The following is a 19,626-nucleotide window of genomic DNA, read 5'->3' on the forward strand; positions in this document are numbered from 1 at the left end:
TTTATTATCAGTACAATGTGGCAGCAGATAATAAAACCTATGGTGATATTTTTAATCTAAGAACCTTAATGTAGTTTGGCAACTTAATAATGTTAGTGGCTCCATAATATAGTTATTTTTCTGTTTGCCTAAGAAGTGAAAGATCCCTGATTTGATTCTGGTTAGCAGCACAAATTCTTAACATGTCTGTTGTGATGAGCTCTTGTGAAAAAGGGAACAGCTGAAAGTATTTTTCTCCCTTTTTTAATGTTTTTTTTTCCAGTGTATTTTAAGTATAGATGAAACTGCGTTTTTAAACTATAATATTTTTTAACTTTAATCCCTTTGATTGATTTTAAACAAACAAACAAACAAAAAAAAAACCCCACTTCCTCTGAGGCAGGTTACCCGTCTGCCACCCACTCCCATCTGCGCTGCACAAACACCTCCTCTTCCTGCCTTTCTCGGTTCTCCGTTCTGCTTTTCCTGCTCCCGCTTTATTCATGTTTTATTTACCTTTCTATTATATGTATATGTACATTTCTATTATATTGCAGTTGCAATAGTGCAGTCTGAGCCACAAAGTTCCAGTTTGATTTTAACCGTATCCATTTGTGGACTTTGCTTTTTGCTCGATTTTTATTTTTCCGCCTGTTTCCTGTTTGTGTCTCACTGCTTTCTTCACCAGCCTTTTCCAGCATTACTTCTAACAAAAGGTGAGCAGTTTAAACTTTTAATCTGAATTTAATATCAGTGTCTCTGATTATATATGAGAGTGCGACGATGGCGCACTTGGACAGTTCTTTTAAACTTGACAAACAAACAAAGTCTCCACTGTAGTTAAATCTAGCTTTTACCAATTACGCCAAATTGCCAAGGCCAAGCCTTATATACCCAGTAAGGACCTTGAGAAACTTATCCATGCCTTTATTGCATCTAGATTAGACTACTGTAACTCCCTCTATTTTGGCCTCCAATCCCCTTCTCCGCAGACTTCGGCTTGTTAAAAATGCGGCGGCACGCCTCTTAACTGGAACTGGCAGGTTTGATTCTATCACCCCCTATCCTCGCTGACCTGCATTGGCTTCCCATGAAATACCGTATTGATTTTAAAGGACTATTGGTTACCTTTAAAATTATAAATAACATTGCTCCCAGCTATCTTGTTGAACTTCGCAGCTTGTACACTCCTAGTAGATGGGCCTGTTGCTCTTAGTGCAACCTAGGGCACGGTTGAAGACCAGAGGGGATCGTGCTTTTGCCATAGCTGCACCCAAACTCTGAAATAATCTTCCTATATTGCTATTCGTGAGTCTGAATCAGTTCAATCTTTTAAATCGCGGTTGAAAACCTTTTTATTCAATTTAGCCTTCCCTAGTTAGTATTTGTATCCTGCAAATGTTCTTTTATGTAGTTTTAATGATTTTATTTTTATTTTATTGCTGAATAATCTCCTAGTCGAGTTGTGTTTGTATTTTCTTTTACATATTTTCACTGCGCTGCGGCTAATTAGTGCTCTCTGCCTGTTGGTGTATTTATTCCCTGTTAGTTTCCTTTCTTTAAATTATTGTATTACTGTAAAACACTTTGGTGTACCGCTGGTTTTAAATGTGCTATACAAATAAAGTTCTATTGTATTCTGTATGCATTAAAGGATTAAAGTTGATCACAATGTCTAATCTTTAAAGCAGTGCTGTCTGGTTAAATATTGCATTTTATATTTCAGTTTCATTTCTTGGTCATGGATGATTTCGTAAGAAACACACTGCTTGAATGGGGCCTAAGTGATTGGGTGGGGAAATTTGAAGGTAAAGTATTGATCTGATTGACAGATATTGATTATGATTTGATCTGTTAACTGTAAAACAGCTTATAGAACTGTGCGGATTGCTTTTTCACTCATTAGCAAGAATTTCTGAAGCAAGTTGAGAATAATCTTTATCTCTTCAATTTTACTTTTAATTACAGATGAACAAATCAATGCGGAAAGTCTGTATTATCTAGATGATCGAGAAATTGATATTTTGATCCCAAAAGCTGGACCAAGAGTGATATTCAAGAATAACCTCAAGCTGTTAAAGGTAATTGATTTCTTTGACAATCATTGTTATTTTAGTGTACAGAGGTTTAATTTTTGTTAGAACTATCTTGATATTAAAAAAATGTACTGGCAGTAACAACATGTAGCATAATTTTTTTTAATTCTTCACTAATATGGATTTACAATGTTTTGGTGGTGCTAGAAAGAAATAAACACAAATCAAGAAATAGTCACTTCTTTTCAATTAAGTTACAAACTATTTTGTTTCCTTGAGATTTAGTATCTATACGAGAAATACAATTTTTAATACATGTTTAAGTGCTCAGTATTTTATTTGGCTTTGCACTTTTTATCTGCAGGGTAAACAGGAGCATGCAGAAGCAGCTGGTTTGGTTCAGGTAAGGATTATAATGAATTTCAGACATTGGGCCAACTACCTGAGACAAAATAGAGTTTCATTCTGTTGCCTCTAGGGTTACATACCGATTGAATATTAATTTTAGTGACCTTCGATTGACATAACCGGATGTCAGTATTGCCAACGTAAATTACAATTTTACTGAATTTATGTTTACCCTTAGCCAGCAGTTTTAAATTTCCCTCACTGTCGCCTGTTCAGGCCATCTTGACTGATGTCTCTAGCCTTTACATGTCTCAGAACAGAATCACCAATTACCAGAGTTTGATCCCCTGTGGGTGTGTCGCCAAGTAGGGAAAAACAATTAGACACATGAATGGGTTGGTGGTGTACCAGGGGCTTCCTCCTCATTGTCACCTAGGGCTGCCACAAACGATTATTTTGATAGTCGACTAGTCACCGATTATTTTTGCGATTAGTCGACTAATCAGATCATGCATCCATTGGACATAAAACATACAGCTTATTGCACCAGCAGCATCTGCTCTTATATAACTATCATTAGCTTACAGCTTTAAGTGTTTAAGGTATGTGCTAACTAAAAATAAAGACAAGATGATAGTTTGTTAAATTTTAATGAAATTTGCAGATTGTTTCGGTGAAGTTTAATAAACTCCTTGCTATCTAAAATATAACAGGACACTGGAGTATATTCTCGAGCATCTCACACTTCTGATAATCAGCTGTCTGCTTGACGTTTATTCAGCTGTGTAAAAACTATAACTTTAATCTCAGCCAAACCGATTTACTCAGGAACAAATAAAATACTAAAAAAGGCCAAACAATAACATTTTTAAGTTATCTAAATGACTTATATATCATGTTTAACCTGAGTAGCGAAAGACGGTGGTGGGTTTGAAAACGATTTGCCGGGAGTCCGGTGTTCTCACGGGCTCAAGTGAGCCTTGCCCCCGGCTCGCTATCGAGCTAGTGGGTAACAGACGCCTACGAAAACGTCGGAGCGCCTTTGAAAATATGTGGTGTCTTGATAAACTGAGCAGATATTTGAAGTTTACACAGTTACATTCTTGCCTGAAAACATGTTAAACGTTTATTTTGTGACCCAGAAAGAATAATAAGAGTAATGTTAACACTAACTAGCTGCCGCCATTGTTGGAAACTGAGCTGGGCCACGCTATGAATTCTGGGACACAGCTACTTCTTCTTCGGGGTTTAACGGCAGCTGGCATCCTTGTACATGCAGTGCTGCCATCTTCTGTTTCAGTCCGTTATTACACTCTTAAATCCTACTACTCATTCCTGAGTCTTTTGGGATCTTACAAAGCTTCAAACGACGCGTCGACTATTAAATCAGTCGTCAACAATTTTGATAGTCGACGTAATCGTGACTAGTCGACTAATCGTGGCAGCCCTATTGTCACCCAGTCATCTTATTTCCCCGACTGCTCGGGACAATCTGCCAGAGGAAGCCAATGGGGCCTACACTACCTTCGGCTGTGCCGGCTAAAGGGGCCTGGCTAGCTACGGGATGTTTAAGGGTGTGAAGTCGAGTCTCCAATTCTGTGTTCCTGAGTGAATGGTTGAAGATTACACCTTGAAATACGTTATAAGTTTTTAATTAAATTGTCTACCCAGATAAACTACACAAAAACACCACTGTGTGTTGGAACAAGAAGTCATACTCTAATGCAGAAAGCAAACACCAAGTGACCCACTGGTGACAGTGTTTCACTGGCAGTAATTATATTTAATTGTATTAATTCTTAACTAATGTAGATTTTAATTGTTTTGATTGTGATAGGAAGAACAAAACTCAAATCAGGAACCAATTGTTTTTTTCAAAGTAAGTTAAAAACAGTTTTTTTCCCCTTCAGATTTAATGTCCATATGACAAATACATGTTTAAGAGCTTAATATTAAACACTGCTTTGCACTTTTTATCTGCAGCTTGAACAGGAGCATGAAGAAGCAGCTGATGTGGTTCAGGTAAGGATTATACTGAACTTCAGACATTTGGGCCAACTGCCTGAGACAAAGTAAAGCTCCATTCTCTGGTTTATAGAGACCGACCACTCTCTACAGAAGCCAATAAATGACTGAATCTAAAAACTTAATTCATAGGGGGTTGGGGAATATACATTTTGCCCTAGCTATGAGGTTTGCCAACCGTCTCTATAGCTCTTTGTGACTGGGACTTAATTATGCGAAAGAATTGTCTCATAGTATCACCAATGTTTACTAAGAAGAAGGTTATTATAATTTATTTTTCATCAGTCTGCTGGCTAATAAAAAAAAAATCACTGCATTTACGTTTGTTGATTGTAAAACTTGTATGTTAGTGTCCTTTAAATGTTGTTAACGAACAATGCCAATGCAAATAGTGATCTGTATAGCTGATATTCATCCTCAGGTTTTGCCATCCACAAGTTCCAAAGGTAAGATATATACTATCTATTACATCTGATATTCATCTTTCAAAGCAGAAATATTTTTATTTTGACTAAATGATTCCATTGAGCTCAAGTTTGGATATCGAGAGAGACCCAGCCAACAAACAGATATTTTTTTGTGGCTTAGGAAAGCGAAAGTCGGATCTTCAGGCTGAGTCCCTCAAATGTTTCCCAGCAGCTAAAAGACGTTGTGACTCAGGTATTTTTATTTGTTTCTAAACAACATATCCAATGAAATTTTTCTTGTATAGCAAGAAAAACTTTATCATCAGGTTGCTGGTATCTGAGGTATTATATTAAATTTTTCTTATTTCAAATCAAACATTGAACAATCAACTTGTGCCATAAGTACTTGGTAAGTGGTCCATAAGAACCTGATACATTACCCTTTTTGGATATCAGTGTATCACATTGTGTGTTTATAATGGTTCATAATTCCTGCTAAACACTTCTTTACTTTCACTTTGACAGACACCAGAATATTGTCTGAAGTGAAAGGCATAATGAAACAAATCCAGGACCATATAAACGACAAAGAAGAACTTGGTGCTTTTATAAAGTGGGTATATAAACATTTAAGTAAGACCTTTTACTTAAGGTATAATGAAGCTTTATTTATATGAGATCCAGATCTCTTTTGTAAGACCATTCTGATGAACGGAAATCATACACACAAGGTGTTCACAAAGAGATGGCTTTCTAATTTTGCGATACATTTCATTGTTGAATAAATTAACTCACATTTAAACTCTTGTTCCATAGGAATAAAATCAGTGATTTAGAGATTAACAAGAGAGAGCTGGTTGGTGTCTTTGGAAGAACTGGGGCTGGAAAGAGCTCGTTAATCAATGCCATCATTGATGAGAAGAATCTTTTGCCCACTGGAAGTATCAGCGCATGCACCTCAGTCGTGATTAAAGTGGAGGCTAACACACGTAGCTTAAAGTATGAAGCGGAAATTGAGTTCATTAAAAAAGAGGTACAATAAAATGAATGTTTATTTTTTACAGTATATGTATATATAAGTATGTATATAATAATTATATAATACATAATTATAATAATTATAATTTCTAGTTAGTCTGCATGACATTTAAGAAAACCCAAAGATTGTTTTTGTTTTTATCTTGTTTTAGGAGTGGCATGATGAATTATGGTCACTGAAAACTTACAAGAAAGGTGACGATGACTATCGGGACATGGTTAAAAAGCTGTCAGCCCTGTATGGAGATGAATGGAAAGACAAATCCCCTGAAAACCTTATAGAACCAAAGTATTTCAAAAATATTCCAGAATTTCTAGCGTCCAAGAGGAAATCTTTGAATTGTGACACAGTAAGGTCAAATGCTATTCTATTACTTAGAATGTTTCTTGTTTTACTGAGTGAAATTTGTTTGCAAAGTCTGAAATTGATATAATTTATAGACGGCCTACTCTATGCAAATTGGGCTTTAACTGTTATTAAAAAAATGAAGAAAGAAAAAAAAAATAGAAGCAGAGTAGAATATAATGCATCTTTGATAAGTGCTACAGACCAAAATCACAAAACAAATCTGTTCTTGCCTTATCAAACCTCAGTGCTGCTTTTGACCAGTTTGAAAACTAGATGTGATCAAAGGACCAAAGACACAAACAAAAACGTGAATGTTTATTTACAATGTTTTCCAGCTGCCTCCTGCAGCTCAGCACACTGAGCTCCCTTGTCAGGTCCTGCCATCCTACTTAAATAGGGAAGACTGATTCTTATATAGACCTTTTCTACTTTATCTGAGCACTCAGAGAGTGGAAAAACAAAAACCTCATTGAAGAAAAGCATTTCAGACATATTCCAGAATTTTTAAACTCCATGAAGAAATCTTTGGAATGTGACACAGTAAGCTCAGAAACTCTAAATAATGCATTCTTTGAGAAAGTATTTATGTTTTCAGTTTGCGAAGAGTGACATAATTTACTGTCAGCCTACTCTATAGAAATTGGACTAATTTAACTGCAAGTTTAGTGGATTTGTAACTGAAAACATTTTTATTTATCACACCTCCAAATCCATAAAATGACAACCAAACGTACCAGGGCAGGTTCTAATTCTTTTTGTTTTTTAGTTTTTTAACAGAATGAGTGATAGTCGCTGTGCAACTCAGCAAGTTCATCAAGGAATAGCTTTAAAAAGGAGAAAAAAAACAAACAAATTTGAGTTCCACTGAAATGGATTTAGAGGATTTGAAACAAACAAAAAATCATGTTATGGATAGATGGTATGAGAAAAGCTTTCAAAAAGTTTTTCATCCTAAAGATGTCAGTAGTAGCTCCTGAGGTCAAGAGTGTACATATGGTTGTACATACTTACATTAGCCTGTGCTGTATTTTGGGTTTTCTGCTCCTAATTTACTGTAATTGTAAGTTTTAGCAAGATTGTAAAGATAGATAGAACTTTATTAATTCCACGGGTTGGTTCCTCTGGGAAATTCAGTTAGGTATAGGTACGTATTCAGGTATAGTATCACTAAAAGCTACAATACTCACTACACGTTATCGTTGCTCTTCAGTCATATTTTACATTGCACTACTTCTTTAATCCAATTTGTAAGACACGTTCAGTGATTGTACAGGTTACATGTTTTGCATTATCGTATATATTTCATTTATTGCAGGCCCAAGAGCTATCTCAAAAACTTCGTATATACACAAAGGGTGGACCAAAGCAGGAAGATGGATATAAAGCACAGCAGTGGTTTTGGCCACTAGTGAAAAGTGTGACTGTCAGGGTGCCACACATTGAGCTCCTCCAGCATGTCACACTTGTGGACCTTCCTGGAAATGGTGATCATAACAAGAGCAGGAACGAAATGTGGAAACAGGTATTTTATTCACATCCACTGCATCTTGTTTTGTCCTGTGTTGTCTGAACATTGTTTTGTGTAATTATTTAAAATTGACATTCTATGATTCTCTTTCAGATTGTTGTAGATTGTTCTACTGTGTGGATTGTGGCTGAAATTACTCGAGCAGCATCAGAAATTGAAGCCTGGGAGATCCTAAAAAGTGCACATGGCCTTATTGGAAATGGTGGTCAATGTCAGCAAATCCACTTTATCTGCACCAAGTCTGATCCTGCAGATGATCGGTAAGTGAATTACCAAACCACACAGTGCTGGATGTGTTGGCAAAAGTACTCAATAACTGATATCAAAAATCATATTAAAGACACATACTATTATCAAGACTAAGATAGTACCAGTTTACTAGAGAATGCATTTCTTGAAGAAAATTCAGTGTGAACGCTGACAGCTGAATGGTTTGAGTTGAATTTTTATAATTACTTAGTCTTGTACACCAGTGTGTACACTGAATACACCAACTCATTCACATGAGAGCAGAAGTTCACACAGAAGTAGTTTCAGAGTTTGAAAGTAGCTGAACAGAATAAGCTGATTAATGACAAAAGAAAATTTAGACTTTGTGAACTTATTCTGCACTTTCAGATGAATGGTTCGGTGTATTTCAGCTCAATGGATATTTTTCCAACCAAAGATTCAGAAGTTATAACATTTCATCTCAAACAATTCAGCTATCCGCATTCACACTTGAGTTTTCTTTACGAAATGTGTTCTCTAGTTATTCCTTTGTTATTATTTCAAGGGCAGGGATTTTTTAAATTTTTTGAAAAGACTTAAGGTGTTCCAATTGCATGTTAAAGAATAAATTGTGCCATGGATGTTAATGTCAGCGGCCATTTTGCTTATTTGTATTTTCATTGGATCGTTGTAAAGCAGCAGCCATTTTTGTTTATTATTAATCTATGTCTTTAGCCGCTAACTAGTCTCACACCGTTTGTCGCTTGTCCGTGAGCTGCGTGCTTCCATTCAGATTTTTACAATTTTATACACTTTCTGAAATATTCCTCTTTTCTGCTGATAGGGTCACATTGACTTTGAATCACTTTCCTTCTTTTAGGCCATATTTCTCCCACACCGTTTGACTTAGACCCTACTGTTACACCAAATTGACCAGAGCAACTGTCTGCAAAACTAAGATATTTATTTCACTTCATTTCTACAGTTTTTCTGTCTCTCAAATCCCTCCCCATTCATGTGTATTGGAGAGTTAGCATGAGGCTAGTGTGAGGCACACAAATCCTCGGGAGAATTTTTTTTCTTTAACATCTAGATACATGCTCAATCATCCAAGTAAGTTAATCCCCAAAAGTTGATTCTGTTCAACTGGACATAGTGTTTTCAGTGGGAGAAATGTTTCGTCGTGACGAAAGCTTACTGCAGGTTTCCCCAGCCTTATAAACAGTACCCGGAAATTCACTCCCTGTTTAATTTTACCAACCACTTTTGGAGCAAAGTTTTTACAGAACATTTTTTAACTCGCACTTGTGACCTTAAATTTAAGCTCTACACAAACAAAAATCCACACATGTGTAGAACAACTTCTTGGGATCCCCACAGTTTTTAAAACACATCGATATCACGTTCACTTCCCAGTTCATAAGCCATTTTGTGAGAGCTGTACAAAGCGCTATTCTCACACTCAAGACAGAGAGAAAAGGGGCCAGTTTTTCACATCACGCATCTGTGATATTCTGGGTTAGACTCTTTGGAAGGATCAGGACAGAAGAACGTGGATACGTGCTTTATTGAACAGCAGGGCATAGCAACTCCCAAAAAACTTGTTTTTCTTAGCGTTGTACAAGCTACCTTTTTTGTTATATGTTGGCCAACCAAGAACTAGCCCTGTAACAGGCACTTCAGTATTTTACCACTGGGGGGGCAACAATTCAATCTATTACAGCATCCCTCATTTGAATATAATTTGTGTACTGGTTTGTCTGTGTCTCACCATAGTCTGGGCCCCACCTATGAGGTAATACTCATCACAAGGCTCATCTACAGTTTGTTAGCTTGTCATTTGTCTCACTGAGAGGTTTAGTGGGTAAACTGCTACTCTTTCTGTGGGGGGCCATTGCGTATTGGCTGTAATGCATTCAGTGTGAATGCAGCAACAGCCAATGAAATAAAAAAAGATTGCTTACACAGAACCGTCAGAGAACAGGTTCAAGGCCTGGTAGGGACAAAGCTTGTGTTACATTATCAAAGGATAAACACCAGTTTGTACTTAGATAATGTAGGTAACATTAATTTTTCACATTACTTTATGATTTTATTTGATTGTCTTGTTTATTTGTAAATTATATTATATAGTGTTACCACCCTTGAGGCTGTGTTTCTGCATTAATTACTTTCATGAAGTACATTTGAGATGATATCCTGCTCGCTAAACACTGTTCATAGTGTTGAACTCTGCTTGTTAACCCCTAACTATGGTTGAACTTAGCTTGATTAGATTTTTGTGGTGTTACTGATCGTGAGGTTAGCCTTAGTTAGCTTTAGGTTTTAGGTTTAGTTAATTTTGTGCTGGTTATATGCCCAGTGGTCTGCAGTACGCGGCCCTGTCGGTTTTCTGTTTGAATTTCGCAATAAAACCTTTATTTCACTCCCTGTCCCCTAGCAGAGGGGGTTGTAACAATACCATGATAATCCTGTGTTGTTTTTTAGGTGTATGCAAAGACAGTGTTTTGCACCAGGAAGCATCTCTGTATAGACAGTATAATTTAGAAGGGCAGTAAAGAAAGTCTGCATGCAAGTATCCTTGGGCAAGATGCTGACCCCTGATTTGCTCTTGATTGATTGATAATATGTCAAGAGATTTATTCTAAATGACACTTCTTCAGCTGAGAGTCAGAGAGTGGAGACACACACACGCTGCAGATTTTACTTGCAAGGGCGGTCACAGAGCGCTCACACGAGAGTGGGGGCCCTGTGATCAGTGCTCTGTTCTTGCACTTGTCTTTATTTATACACGAGAAAAGTAATACAATAATGAATACATTTGTTCAGTGGAATGTTGGTACGTGAGCATGTGCGTATGTGATTGTGTGTGTGTGTGTGTGGTGGAATGTGGGAAGCAGCTCTTTTTCCTGGTAAGAGGTCAGAACTGCTTGATCTTACTATCGCTGTGGGAAGATTCAGATAAAAATATCAGAACAAGTTTTATAAAGAACAATCAGTTCTAAGTAATAAAAAGGTCATCATGCAGTATTCTATCACATGTAAACTTATATCATTAAAAGCTTATACTGACTACTAAGTACAATTTTCTATTGACATAATACTTTATTCATCCCGAGGGAAATTGGGTTGCTGCCAGCCTTGCCAGCGCCATCTTACCCTTCCGACCATACATACATTACGTCACATGGGGAAGACAGGTCAGAGAGGTATAACAATGGAAGGGGTTAGGGGTTAGGGAGGAGAAAAAAGAACTCCCCCCAGACTGAGCTCCAACAGGGAGATCAGTTTGACACAGAAAAAAAAACACCTCAGCACATAGCACATGAATCATCACATCTGACAACATAGAAGACACTTCCAAGGCGTTTGGAGGGGGTGGGGGGTGAATGTAGGTCTGTGTCAGTGTACATGCGCGTGTGTGTGTGTGTGTGTTCCGTGTTCAGCTGATCTTCTTCTCCAAGATCTTATCCATATTGCGTTCAATAAACACAGTCTGTGTACTCACAGCCCTGCCCATCGTCTATCATGTCAGCCAGCCTTGTGGGATTTTGAACAGCTGTAGCCACTTCTTGTTCTTCAATAAGCCAGGTCCGAGCCAGCTCCAATCAGCCAGAATTCTGTTATCGTGGTTCCGAATTGATAGATGTCATTCAATGTCCTCCATAAAGAGTGTCGCCAGACACACGACGTATGTCTGTGAAGGTTCTCAGTCATCCAGGTCATCGTAGTCAAAGGAGCTTGCAAAGAAAAGCGTCTGGACTTCTTTAAGTTACTTGAAGACGTTTCACCTCTCATCCGAGAAGCTTCTTCAGTTCTAAGGTCAAATGGTGGAGAGTCCCAGATATAAACCTAGTGGGAGTATCCCCCCACAGAGGGACAAAAGGACCCCCTGATGATCCTCTAATCGCCTGAGCCAAGGTGTGAAACTGGGTGTGGGTCCCAATCAGCCAGAATTTCGGGTGTGTTCATTGTGAAACCTGGCCCCACCTTATCATGCGAATTCCTGAGGTCAGATGGCCCAGGATGTGAGTGGGCGTTAAGGCGTCTGGGAAGGGATCTCAAAACTGGATTATAGATGGCAGAGAGTTGGTGTCGTAAACCACCGCCTCTGTTCAAAGATGGTCGCTCACAGTGGACATAGATGGCTTCTTTCACTCCTCTTTCAAACCATCTGTCCTCTCTGTCCAAAATGTGAACATTGGCATCCTCGAAAGAGTGTCCTTTATCCTTAAGATGCAGATGGACTGCTGAGTCTTGTCCTGTGGAGGTGGCTCTTCTGTGTTGTGCCATGCGCTTGTGAAGTGGCTGTTTGGTCTCTCCAATGTAGAGGTCTGGGCATTCCTCGCTGCACTGTACAGCATACACCACATTGTTAAGTCTGTGTTTTGGCGTTTTGTCTTTCGGGTGAACCAGTTTTTTGTCTGAGCGTGTTGCTGGGTCTGAAATGCACCGGGATGTCATGCTTGGAGAAAACTCTCCTAAGTTTTTCTGATACACCGGCTACAGACACACGACGCAACCGACCATCTGATGTATTCATCTTAGTGTGAATGTTAGATATAAAACACTTGGATATAGAAAAAAGTGTTTGAATGAAATTTTTATTTAAAGAAATGAAAATAGCAGGTCTGTGCTCTATTTCTGTCAGTGAGCGTTTCTAATGTTCGTAAGATATGAACACAACACTGTCAGAAACCCACCCAGCTTATTTACCATTACAACATGACAGCAACACACGAATAACTGAAACCTCCCGTTCATTCATCATTTAGCTCGTCACTTCAGCACAACTGACACAACTGTTTAACCCTTTAGAGCCGGTCGGAGCGGGCACGCTCTGTTTTGCGTAACTATTTTTAAATCCCGGTAGCTCTGCAACCACTTGAGCTAGCGCAATAATTTTTTTTGCATATGAAACCGGAGGAGTTGTACTTACATCTTATGCCATCAGCTTGTCCTAGGTCACGGTTTCCTTCCACATAAAGCTTTGCAAAAACTGCATAAAAAGCGCTTGCAGCAACAAAAACATAATATTCCAGAAACACGCTTTGACGATCTGATCAGCTGTTCATAACACTTCCTCCATCGGAATAGACGTCAGCGCGAACTTTTGCATGTCCGCCATTACCTGCCCGAAACCGGAAGTGACGTCATTTTCGCGGAAATGTAGTCTTTTTTACCATCAGGGCCTCAGGGCCTATACTGGTGTTTTTAAAAGTTATGTTTGACTTTATGACTTTCTGTGTCGTTTCTGGGATGCTTAGGACTCATATTGCACTGCTGGAAATAGTTTATTTTGATGCATATGCTGCTTTTTTGCATATTTGCAGTATAATATTTATTTTCGTTTTTCCTGCAGTGTATAAAAATTGGTGTATTTCAAAAATAAAACTATGAAGACACTCAAAATAAATTTCCTGTGGTAGGAAACTATTTTGTGCAACTTTTTTGTATTTACAGTTTTGAGGGATAAGCCTCTTAAATTTCTCTAACTAGAAATATATGTTAAAAAAGCAAAAACGATTTTCAATTTTTTTGTTGTTTATTGCACTTTTTTGCAATTTATGTAATTACTATGCACTTAATGAATACATATTATTAAAATCTGGGCTATAATTGTTGTATTGATGTATAGCAACTTGAAATGCTCCCAAAAATGGCACCACACCATGTAAAAATATAATATAAGCTCTGGCGGACTTGGTTCTATGGTAGGTCTTAAAGGGTTAACCAAATGATGGACGCTAGCTGTCATAAATCAGATAACCCTTCAAAACACAGCTGCATATTTGTTCTGTAGGTTTACTCTTATTTCAGATAACCTTTTTCTTACCTGTGGTTAATGATCACAGAGCTCTGAGATCTGATTTCTTCTCTGGAAGTGGAAAGTTTTAAAAGTGCGGCGACTCAGATTTGAAACAGCGCCGGAAAACCATAGTGGACAAAAGTACATTACATCTGTAGTGATTTAGCACTACCATACAAAACGAATGCGAAACAGTTTATATCTGTTTATCTAAGGTTGTGGGTTCAAGTACAGCATGGGACATGTTTCTCATTTTCCACTTTCAGCATGTTTGACAAAAAGGTGCCACTTTTAATATATCCCGTGGTATACACATAGCTAAACATAACTTTCTAGAAAATCACAAAGCGTTGTCCTTTTATACTTCAGAACAGGGTCTCAAACTCATTTCCCAGGGGCCACTTGCGGCCCACGTCACCCCCCCCCCCCCCCCCCTCCTTGCAGCCTATATATATACGTGAAAAAATATATTGCAATTTGGCCCTTTAAGTTTGTTGTTGAATGCAATGTTAAAATAAGTTATTTAAAAATTATTTAATATGAAGGAATATAAGCAGAGAGTACAAACATTTTGAGGAATTGTGTTAGTTCAGTGATTCAGTTATTTGTAAATAAAACTATTTTCACTAGCAGTCAGAACTATTACTTTAACTACTGTGGTCTGCAGAATCTGTATAAGCATGTGGCCATTTACCATTGAATGAAACCATAAACAATAAAAAAAAAAGGTCAGGAATAATAGAAAGCAAGATCCATCAGAAAATAAAAAGAAGGCAGAAAAGCGGGGCCTTAAGTGGTCAGTCCTTTAATTATGCTGATCTTATTGACACATCTTTTTGAAGTGGTAAAGGTATCTTGCACTCCACATGCAAATCCTTTGAAAGACAAACACTCAGCTATTTTCTTGATGTGTTGCTGTATGATTAAGCTATATGTTGAGTCCAGTTTTCCTTTCTATCCATTTAAGAGTTCTAAACAACAAGGAAGCCAAGGAAGAAGTGATGAACGAATTCCAGGAACTGAGTGTGAGTTTTAAAGATGTTCAGTTTTCTGTAATGGCGAGGCAAAGCTTCATTAAAATTAAAACACATTATTTCAGGAGCAGTTCAGCGATAAAGGTTTCAAAGTGTTCACAGTGAGTGCTGATGAGTTCCTGAAAAGAAAACGTGTAAAAGAAGATGACAATGGTAGGTTGTAAGCATGTCAGAATATTTTGTGATTAAAAGAAAACAATCTTATTCAATGCATGTCTTGTTTTATTTACCCTCTATGTAAACCAGGAAGAAGTTACTAGATTAAATTACTTTTATTTACAGAAATACCCAAACTTCAAGACTTCCTGCAAAATCTCAACGACTGCCACTCTGAGACAATAAACTATGTGAATGGAGCTTATGGGATTCTGTCTTTGATTGAAGGTGCCAGGTGCAGCAAAGCGGTGAGATCAAGTTATCTATGTGGAACAATATATTAATGACAAATTGATAACTTCAAATGTTTCCATAACTCTGACACCTAACAAGATTTTAGTTATCAAGATTTCTTGACAGGAACTGACTGAAAAAAATTTCAAAATGATGAATGAAAATAGAGAGTTGTATTTATGTTATTACTGCTTTAATAGAAAATAAATATACTTTTTTTAATTTCAGGGTGTTGGAAAAGCAGATGATGTATGTAAAGTTCTCAAGAAAAACATGAGAGAAGAACTTGATCAAGTCAAAAGAGCAGTTGATGAAGCGATCAAGGATTTTGAACAATGTCTTACAGAAGGCGTTAAAAATTCCAAAACCTCTGAAGAAAGACTGAAATTTTTTTTGGACCGTGATGTACGTATCTGAATTATAATTAACATCATAGCAACAGATTTTGACCTTTATATGAGCATTTGTTTAGAAATGGTTTTCCAATTTGTTTCAGCAAGAGCCTAGTTTTTTCAAGACACTACAGGCTGTGGTTTGGAAATACGGCATCCACCAAACAAAAAAAGGGGAACACATAAATCTCAACACAATGTTAGCTTCATGCTTGACTGACAGCATTGATGAAAAATTCAGAAAGACCTTCCCGTAAGAATAAACACATTTTAAACTGTACCATATTAGACTATACTTAAAATGATTAAAGCAAACTTGTCAATACTGCCATCATCAAACATTTTTTCAGAAATGATGTTAAAGGCGGATCTTTCAATGGAGTCATCAGTAGATTTTCACTTGACACAAAATCGCTGATTCAAAAATACCAAGATGTCAAACTGCAGCTGATATTTCTCCAGACAGAGGTACGACATGAAACAATCCAGTTTGTCAGTCCATTATAGCAGAATTGACCTAGTCCCTCTACAAATACTAATTCTGTTTATTAACTGATCCATGTTTCATGTTTTTAAGGAGGATAAAATTAAGGCAAAACTCAACAAAATAATCATAAAGGGGAAGAAAATCATCTACAACAGTCTAACAGAGACAATTGAGAAAAACATGAAAAAGTGCTATGAAGGTAAGAAGATTGTCAGCTTGTCACTGTAATAAATCACAATTGTACATAAAAAAATGTTTTGACAAAGTTTATTCTTTTCTTGTAGACGCACGAAAAATTTCTGGAGATGATGCACTGAAAAAAATGAGGAAGACTATTGAGACACATGTATCCTTAAATAGGAACATTTATGAGGAAGCAAAAAAGACCATGATGAAGAAGATGAATAAATTGATGGTTTGTCAAATTATAACATACAATGAGACCAAGTTGTGTTTTTTGTGTATTTGAGTGCTTTGGCTCAGTCTGAACATTCTCTAAACCAGGGCTAGGCAACTCCAGGCCTCAAGGGCCGGTGTCCAGCAGGTTTTAGATATCACTCTGGGTCAACACAGCTGAATCAAATGATTAGTTCGTTACCAGGCCTCTGGAGAACTTCAGGACATGGTGAGGAGGTAATGTAGCAATTTAAATCAGCTGTGTTGGATCAAGGACACATCCAAAACCTACATGACACCGGCCCTTGAAGCCTGGAAGTTGCCCACCCCTGCTCTCTGAACATTAGTGAGGCTGCTGTTAATATTTTTATTTTTCAGCATTACAAAGATTTAGTCTGATACGATGGGTTGAACTGAAAAGTTTGAAGTATAAACTGGCCACAAGCACTCTAAACAAACATCTACCCATTAATTTAGATGTTTCAGTTGTTTTAAACCTCAATATTTGACTTTGGAAAAAGTAATAAAAGCTCTGATGTTTAATTAGACGATCATCTGTAAGGAACTGGAGGAAACCATGGACCACTCCATTAAACACTCACTCAAGGCATCAGCTTTGAGTGAGAGTCTCCCAGGTAAAGAAAATATAGGCTATGAAAGTAAATCATGTATGTTGAACAATGCCAAAGCATGTTTTATTTATTTTTTGTTTTTCAGATGTTTCAGAGCATCTTGAAACTGTGCAGCAACATTACAATGAAGTTAAGCGCAGTCAAGAGGGAGAAATGACATCACAGTAACCAGGTAAATATTTAAATGTTGTTTCATGTCACAGAATTATTATTATTAACCATTTTGTGCTAAATTACTTTAATACTTCCTGTGAATTCTCAAAGAGAGGGGGTGAAATCTGATGACAATCCTAAGGACCTAAATATACATTAACTTTTGTCATAATTCAAAGATCCGAAATAGCCATTTTAAATTACATATGGCCACTTAAGCTGTCCGCTTGTATTTTCATCATCTCAGCTAAAAAAAAAAAACCCAGCTGGTTCTTATCTAACATTGTGCCAGGTAATGTTATGCATCGGTGCCCTAAAAATCCTCATTTCTCTCTGATAAAATGTTTGATTATATTCTTACGTTGGATGAGAGTTTTTTTCACTAAGTGTTAAAGTATGACACCATAATGTTAGATTTACTTTAAAAGAAGTTTACTAGCAGCTGCTAAACAACTGCTAACAGTTGTGAAAACAGCAGCACTACCAACATAAAAGTTCAGGTTTTGCTCAAAAACTTCCCTGAATATTGTCCACAGTCTTTGGACAGAAGTGACTTATTGACTCCTATCGGACTGACAGCTGAGGTAAACATGCTGAATTAATTATTGCTGAGCACAGACAAAGTATTTGAATAATATCACCACTTATAATTTGTGTTATTTTACCCTTTTTACATCCGAGTCACCTCAAACATGTTAAAATAAAGTGTTTCCAAAAATGATTTTCTACACAAACAGTAACAGAAGCAACAGATATTAAGATTTTCTATTCTAGGCTGAGGAGCTTTCAAGACATCTTAAAGCTAGCTGTAAGCACTGGCAATTTTACTGTTTGCCTGAGCAGCTGAGTGTTAAAAATCTTTGTGCTTATTATTACTGGATGTTTCAGATTTGCTCCACACAGTAACAGCAGAAACCTGATGACCCACTCAACATCTCTGAGGGAACACTGACCAAAAGCATGAGGTCTCTGGATATCACCACAGACATTTCTGTTGTGTTGCTTGCTGTCTTTGAATGTTGTGTTTGACTTTTAATGAATTTGGTGAAATTAGATTTTTCAGTCTTCACTGAGAGAAGGTCCTGGGTTTGAATCCAGTTTGAGGCCTTTCTGTGTGGACTTTGCATTTTCTTCCTGTGTCTGTGTGGGTGCTCTCTGTGTACTCCAACTTCTTCCCACAGGCCAAAAACATGCGTGGGGGTTAGGTTAATTGGTGTTATTAGTTTTGTATTTTGTCATTCATTTTTATTTTTCATTTCTGTTTAGTTTCAAGACTTACAATTTCAATTTATTTTTTATTGTTTGAAAATGTTTAGTTTTAGTTGGTTTTTATTACTGTTACATTCTGATTTTATCTACTGTTTTTTTTCTTTTAATCAATTTTAAACATGCTTTTTTATTGTTTTTAATGTCTCCGTAAAGCACTTTGAATCACCTTGTTGTTGAATTGTGCTATATAAATAAACTTGCCTTGCCTTACTTATTTTTTTTTTTATTATTGTTGTATTTAGTGGAAATATCAGAGACAAAATTTAGGAAAACCAGTGGAAACAATAGAAATGTTTCACTTTTTGAAAACAGTTGACCCATTTGTCTTGTTACATGTCCAGTGTCTCAAACATGTCCGTCAATACCATGTCAGGCACATTGTAATAACATTTTTACCAAACTAACAAATACTGAAACTAAAACTTTTTCCTCTGATTTGTATTTCAAATGAGGTCATTTAATCATTTCTGTTGTTTATTGTTTTTATTTTGTTTAACTAAAATATTCATATCTAGTCTTAGTTTTTAGTTTAGTTTTAGTTGAGTGTAATAACCTTAGCAACCTATTCAGGGTGTACTCTGCCTCTCGCTTGACAACTGGGAAAGGCTCCAGCAACCCCGAATTGGATAAGCAGAAGAAAATGGATAGATGAAGATTTTTAAGCATGAATTCCTCCCAGGGTTTTTAAGGTTGTAATTGTGAGGGTCTAAACCAAAAGGTCAGCACTCTGTGCAAAGATGTTTTGATATCTATTTTCTCCATTTTGTTGTATTTGTTCATTATTTGTAGACCCTAGTTATACAGAAAATTATACAGCGGTACAACTACAATGTTGCAGATTTTTAATTTTAGTGCTTTACACCACAGGGATACTGTGATATTCAGATTCTTTCCAGTTTTAAGGATTCAATTTAAGTAAATTTGAATATTTCTTTTTGTATGTATTTGTCAGTTTTATTCTTAAACTTCTATAGCACATGTCTTATGTATACCATTTTACTTACATTTCTAACATAAATATTAATTTACTGTAATACAATGGTTTCTTTGGTTGTCATAAGTAATAAAGCAGCAGCAAAAATATGTCCTTCTACTTTAGTTATTATAGCATATTGTTTTCTGTTGTTTCTATTCTGTATTGATT

The 19,626-nt window shown here is 36.8% G+C and overlaps 1 protein-coding gene across 2 annotated transcripts; it reads left to right on the top strand.

The window, feature by feature from the left end:
* Positions 1-424: 424 nt before the first annotated feature.
* LOC146388584 (nuclear GTPase SLIP-GC-like) lies at positions 425-19,563 on the top strand. 2 transcript variants are annotated; one of them, XM_084925978.1, is made up of 24 exons: positions 425-695; positions 1,706-1,787; positions 1,948-2,060; positions 2,380-2,418; positions 4,201-4,242; positions 4,347-4,385; positions 4,810-4,834; positions 4,977-5,048; positions 5,321-5,408; positions 5,612-5,828; positions 5,986-6,183; positions 7,498-7,704; positions 7,804-7,970; positions 14,697-14,754; positions 14,829-14,916; positions 15,046-15,167; positions 15,382-15,558; positions 15,650-15,798; positions 15,896-16,013; positions 16,123-16,231; positions 16,317-16,447; positions 16,976-17,063; positions 17,146-17,232; positions 18,102-19,563. In XM_084925978.1, exons 2-23 carry the CDS (start codon positions 1,721-1,723, stop codon positions 17,226-17,228), a joined length of 2,397 nt encoding a protein of 798 aa, XP_084782104.1. In that variant the 5' UTR covers positions 425-695; positions 1,706-1,720; the 3' UTR covers positions 17,229-17,232; positions 18,102-19,563. The 2 variants fall into 2 exon arrangements, with proteins under 2 accessions (XP_084782104.1, XP_084782106.1); XM_084925980.1 differs by lacking the exon at positions 4,201-4,242.
* The last annotated feature ends 63 nt before the right edge of the window (positions 19,564-19,626 follow it).

The sequence above is a fragment of the Perissodus microlepis genome, chromosome 4, assembly GCF_051167445.1.
Source record: "Perissodus microlepis isolate ML-2025 ecotype Zambia chromosome 4, ASM5116744v1, whole genome shotgun sequence".
Lineage (NCBI taxonomy): Eukaryota > Metazoa > Chordata > Actinopteri > Cichliformes > Cichlidae > Perissodus > Perissodus microlepis.

What these genes read in the sequence shown, in the direction of transcription:
- LOC146388584 (XM_084925978.1), top strand. Translation starts at nt 1,721, where the DNA reads ATGGATGATTTCGTAAGAAACACACTGCTTGAATGGGGCCTAAGTGAT. An exon ending in TAAAAGACGTTGTGACTCAG is followed by an intron (nt 5,049 to 5,320) that starts GTATTTTTATTT and finishes TCACTTTGACAG; the next exon opens with ACACCAGAATATTGTCTGAA. An exon ending in TCTGATCCTGCAGATGATCG is followed by an intron (nt 7,971 to 14,696) that starts GTAAGTGAATTA and finishes TATCCATTTAAG; the next exon opens with AGTTCTAAACAACAAGGAAG.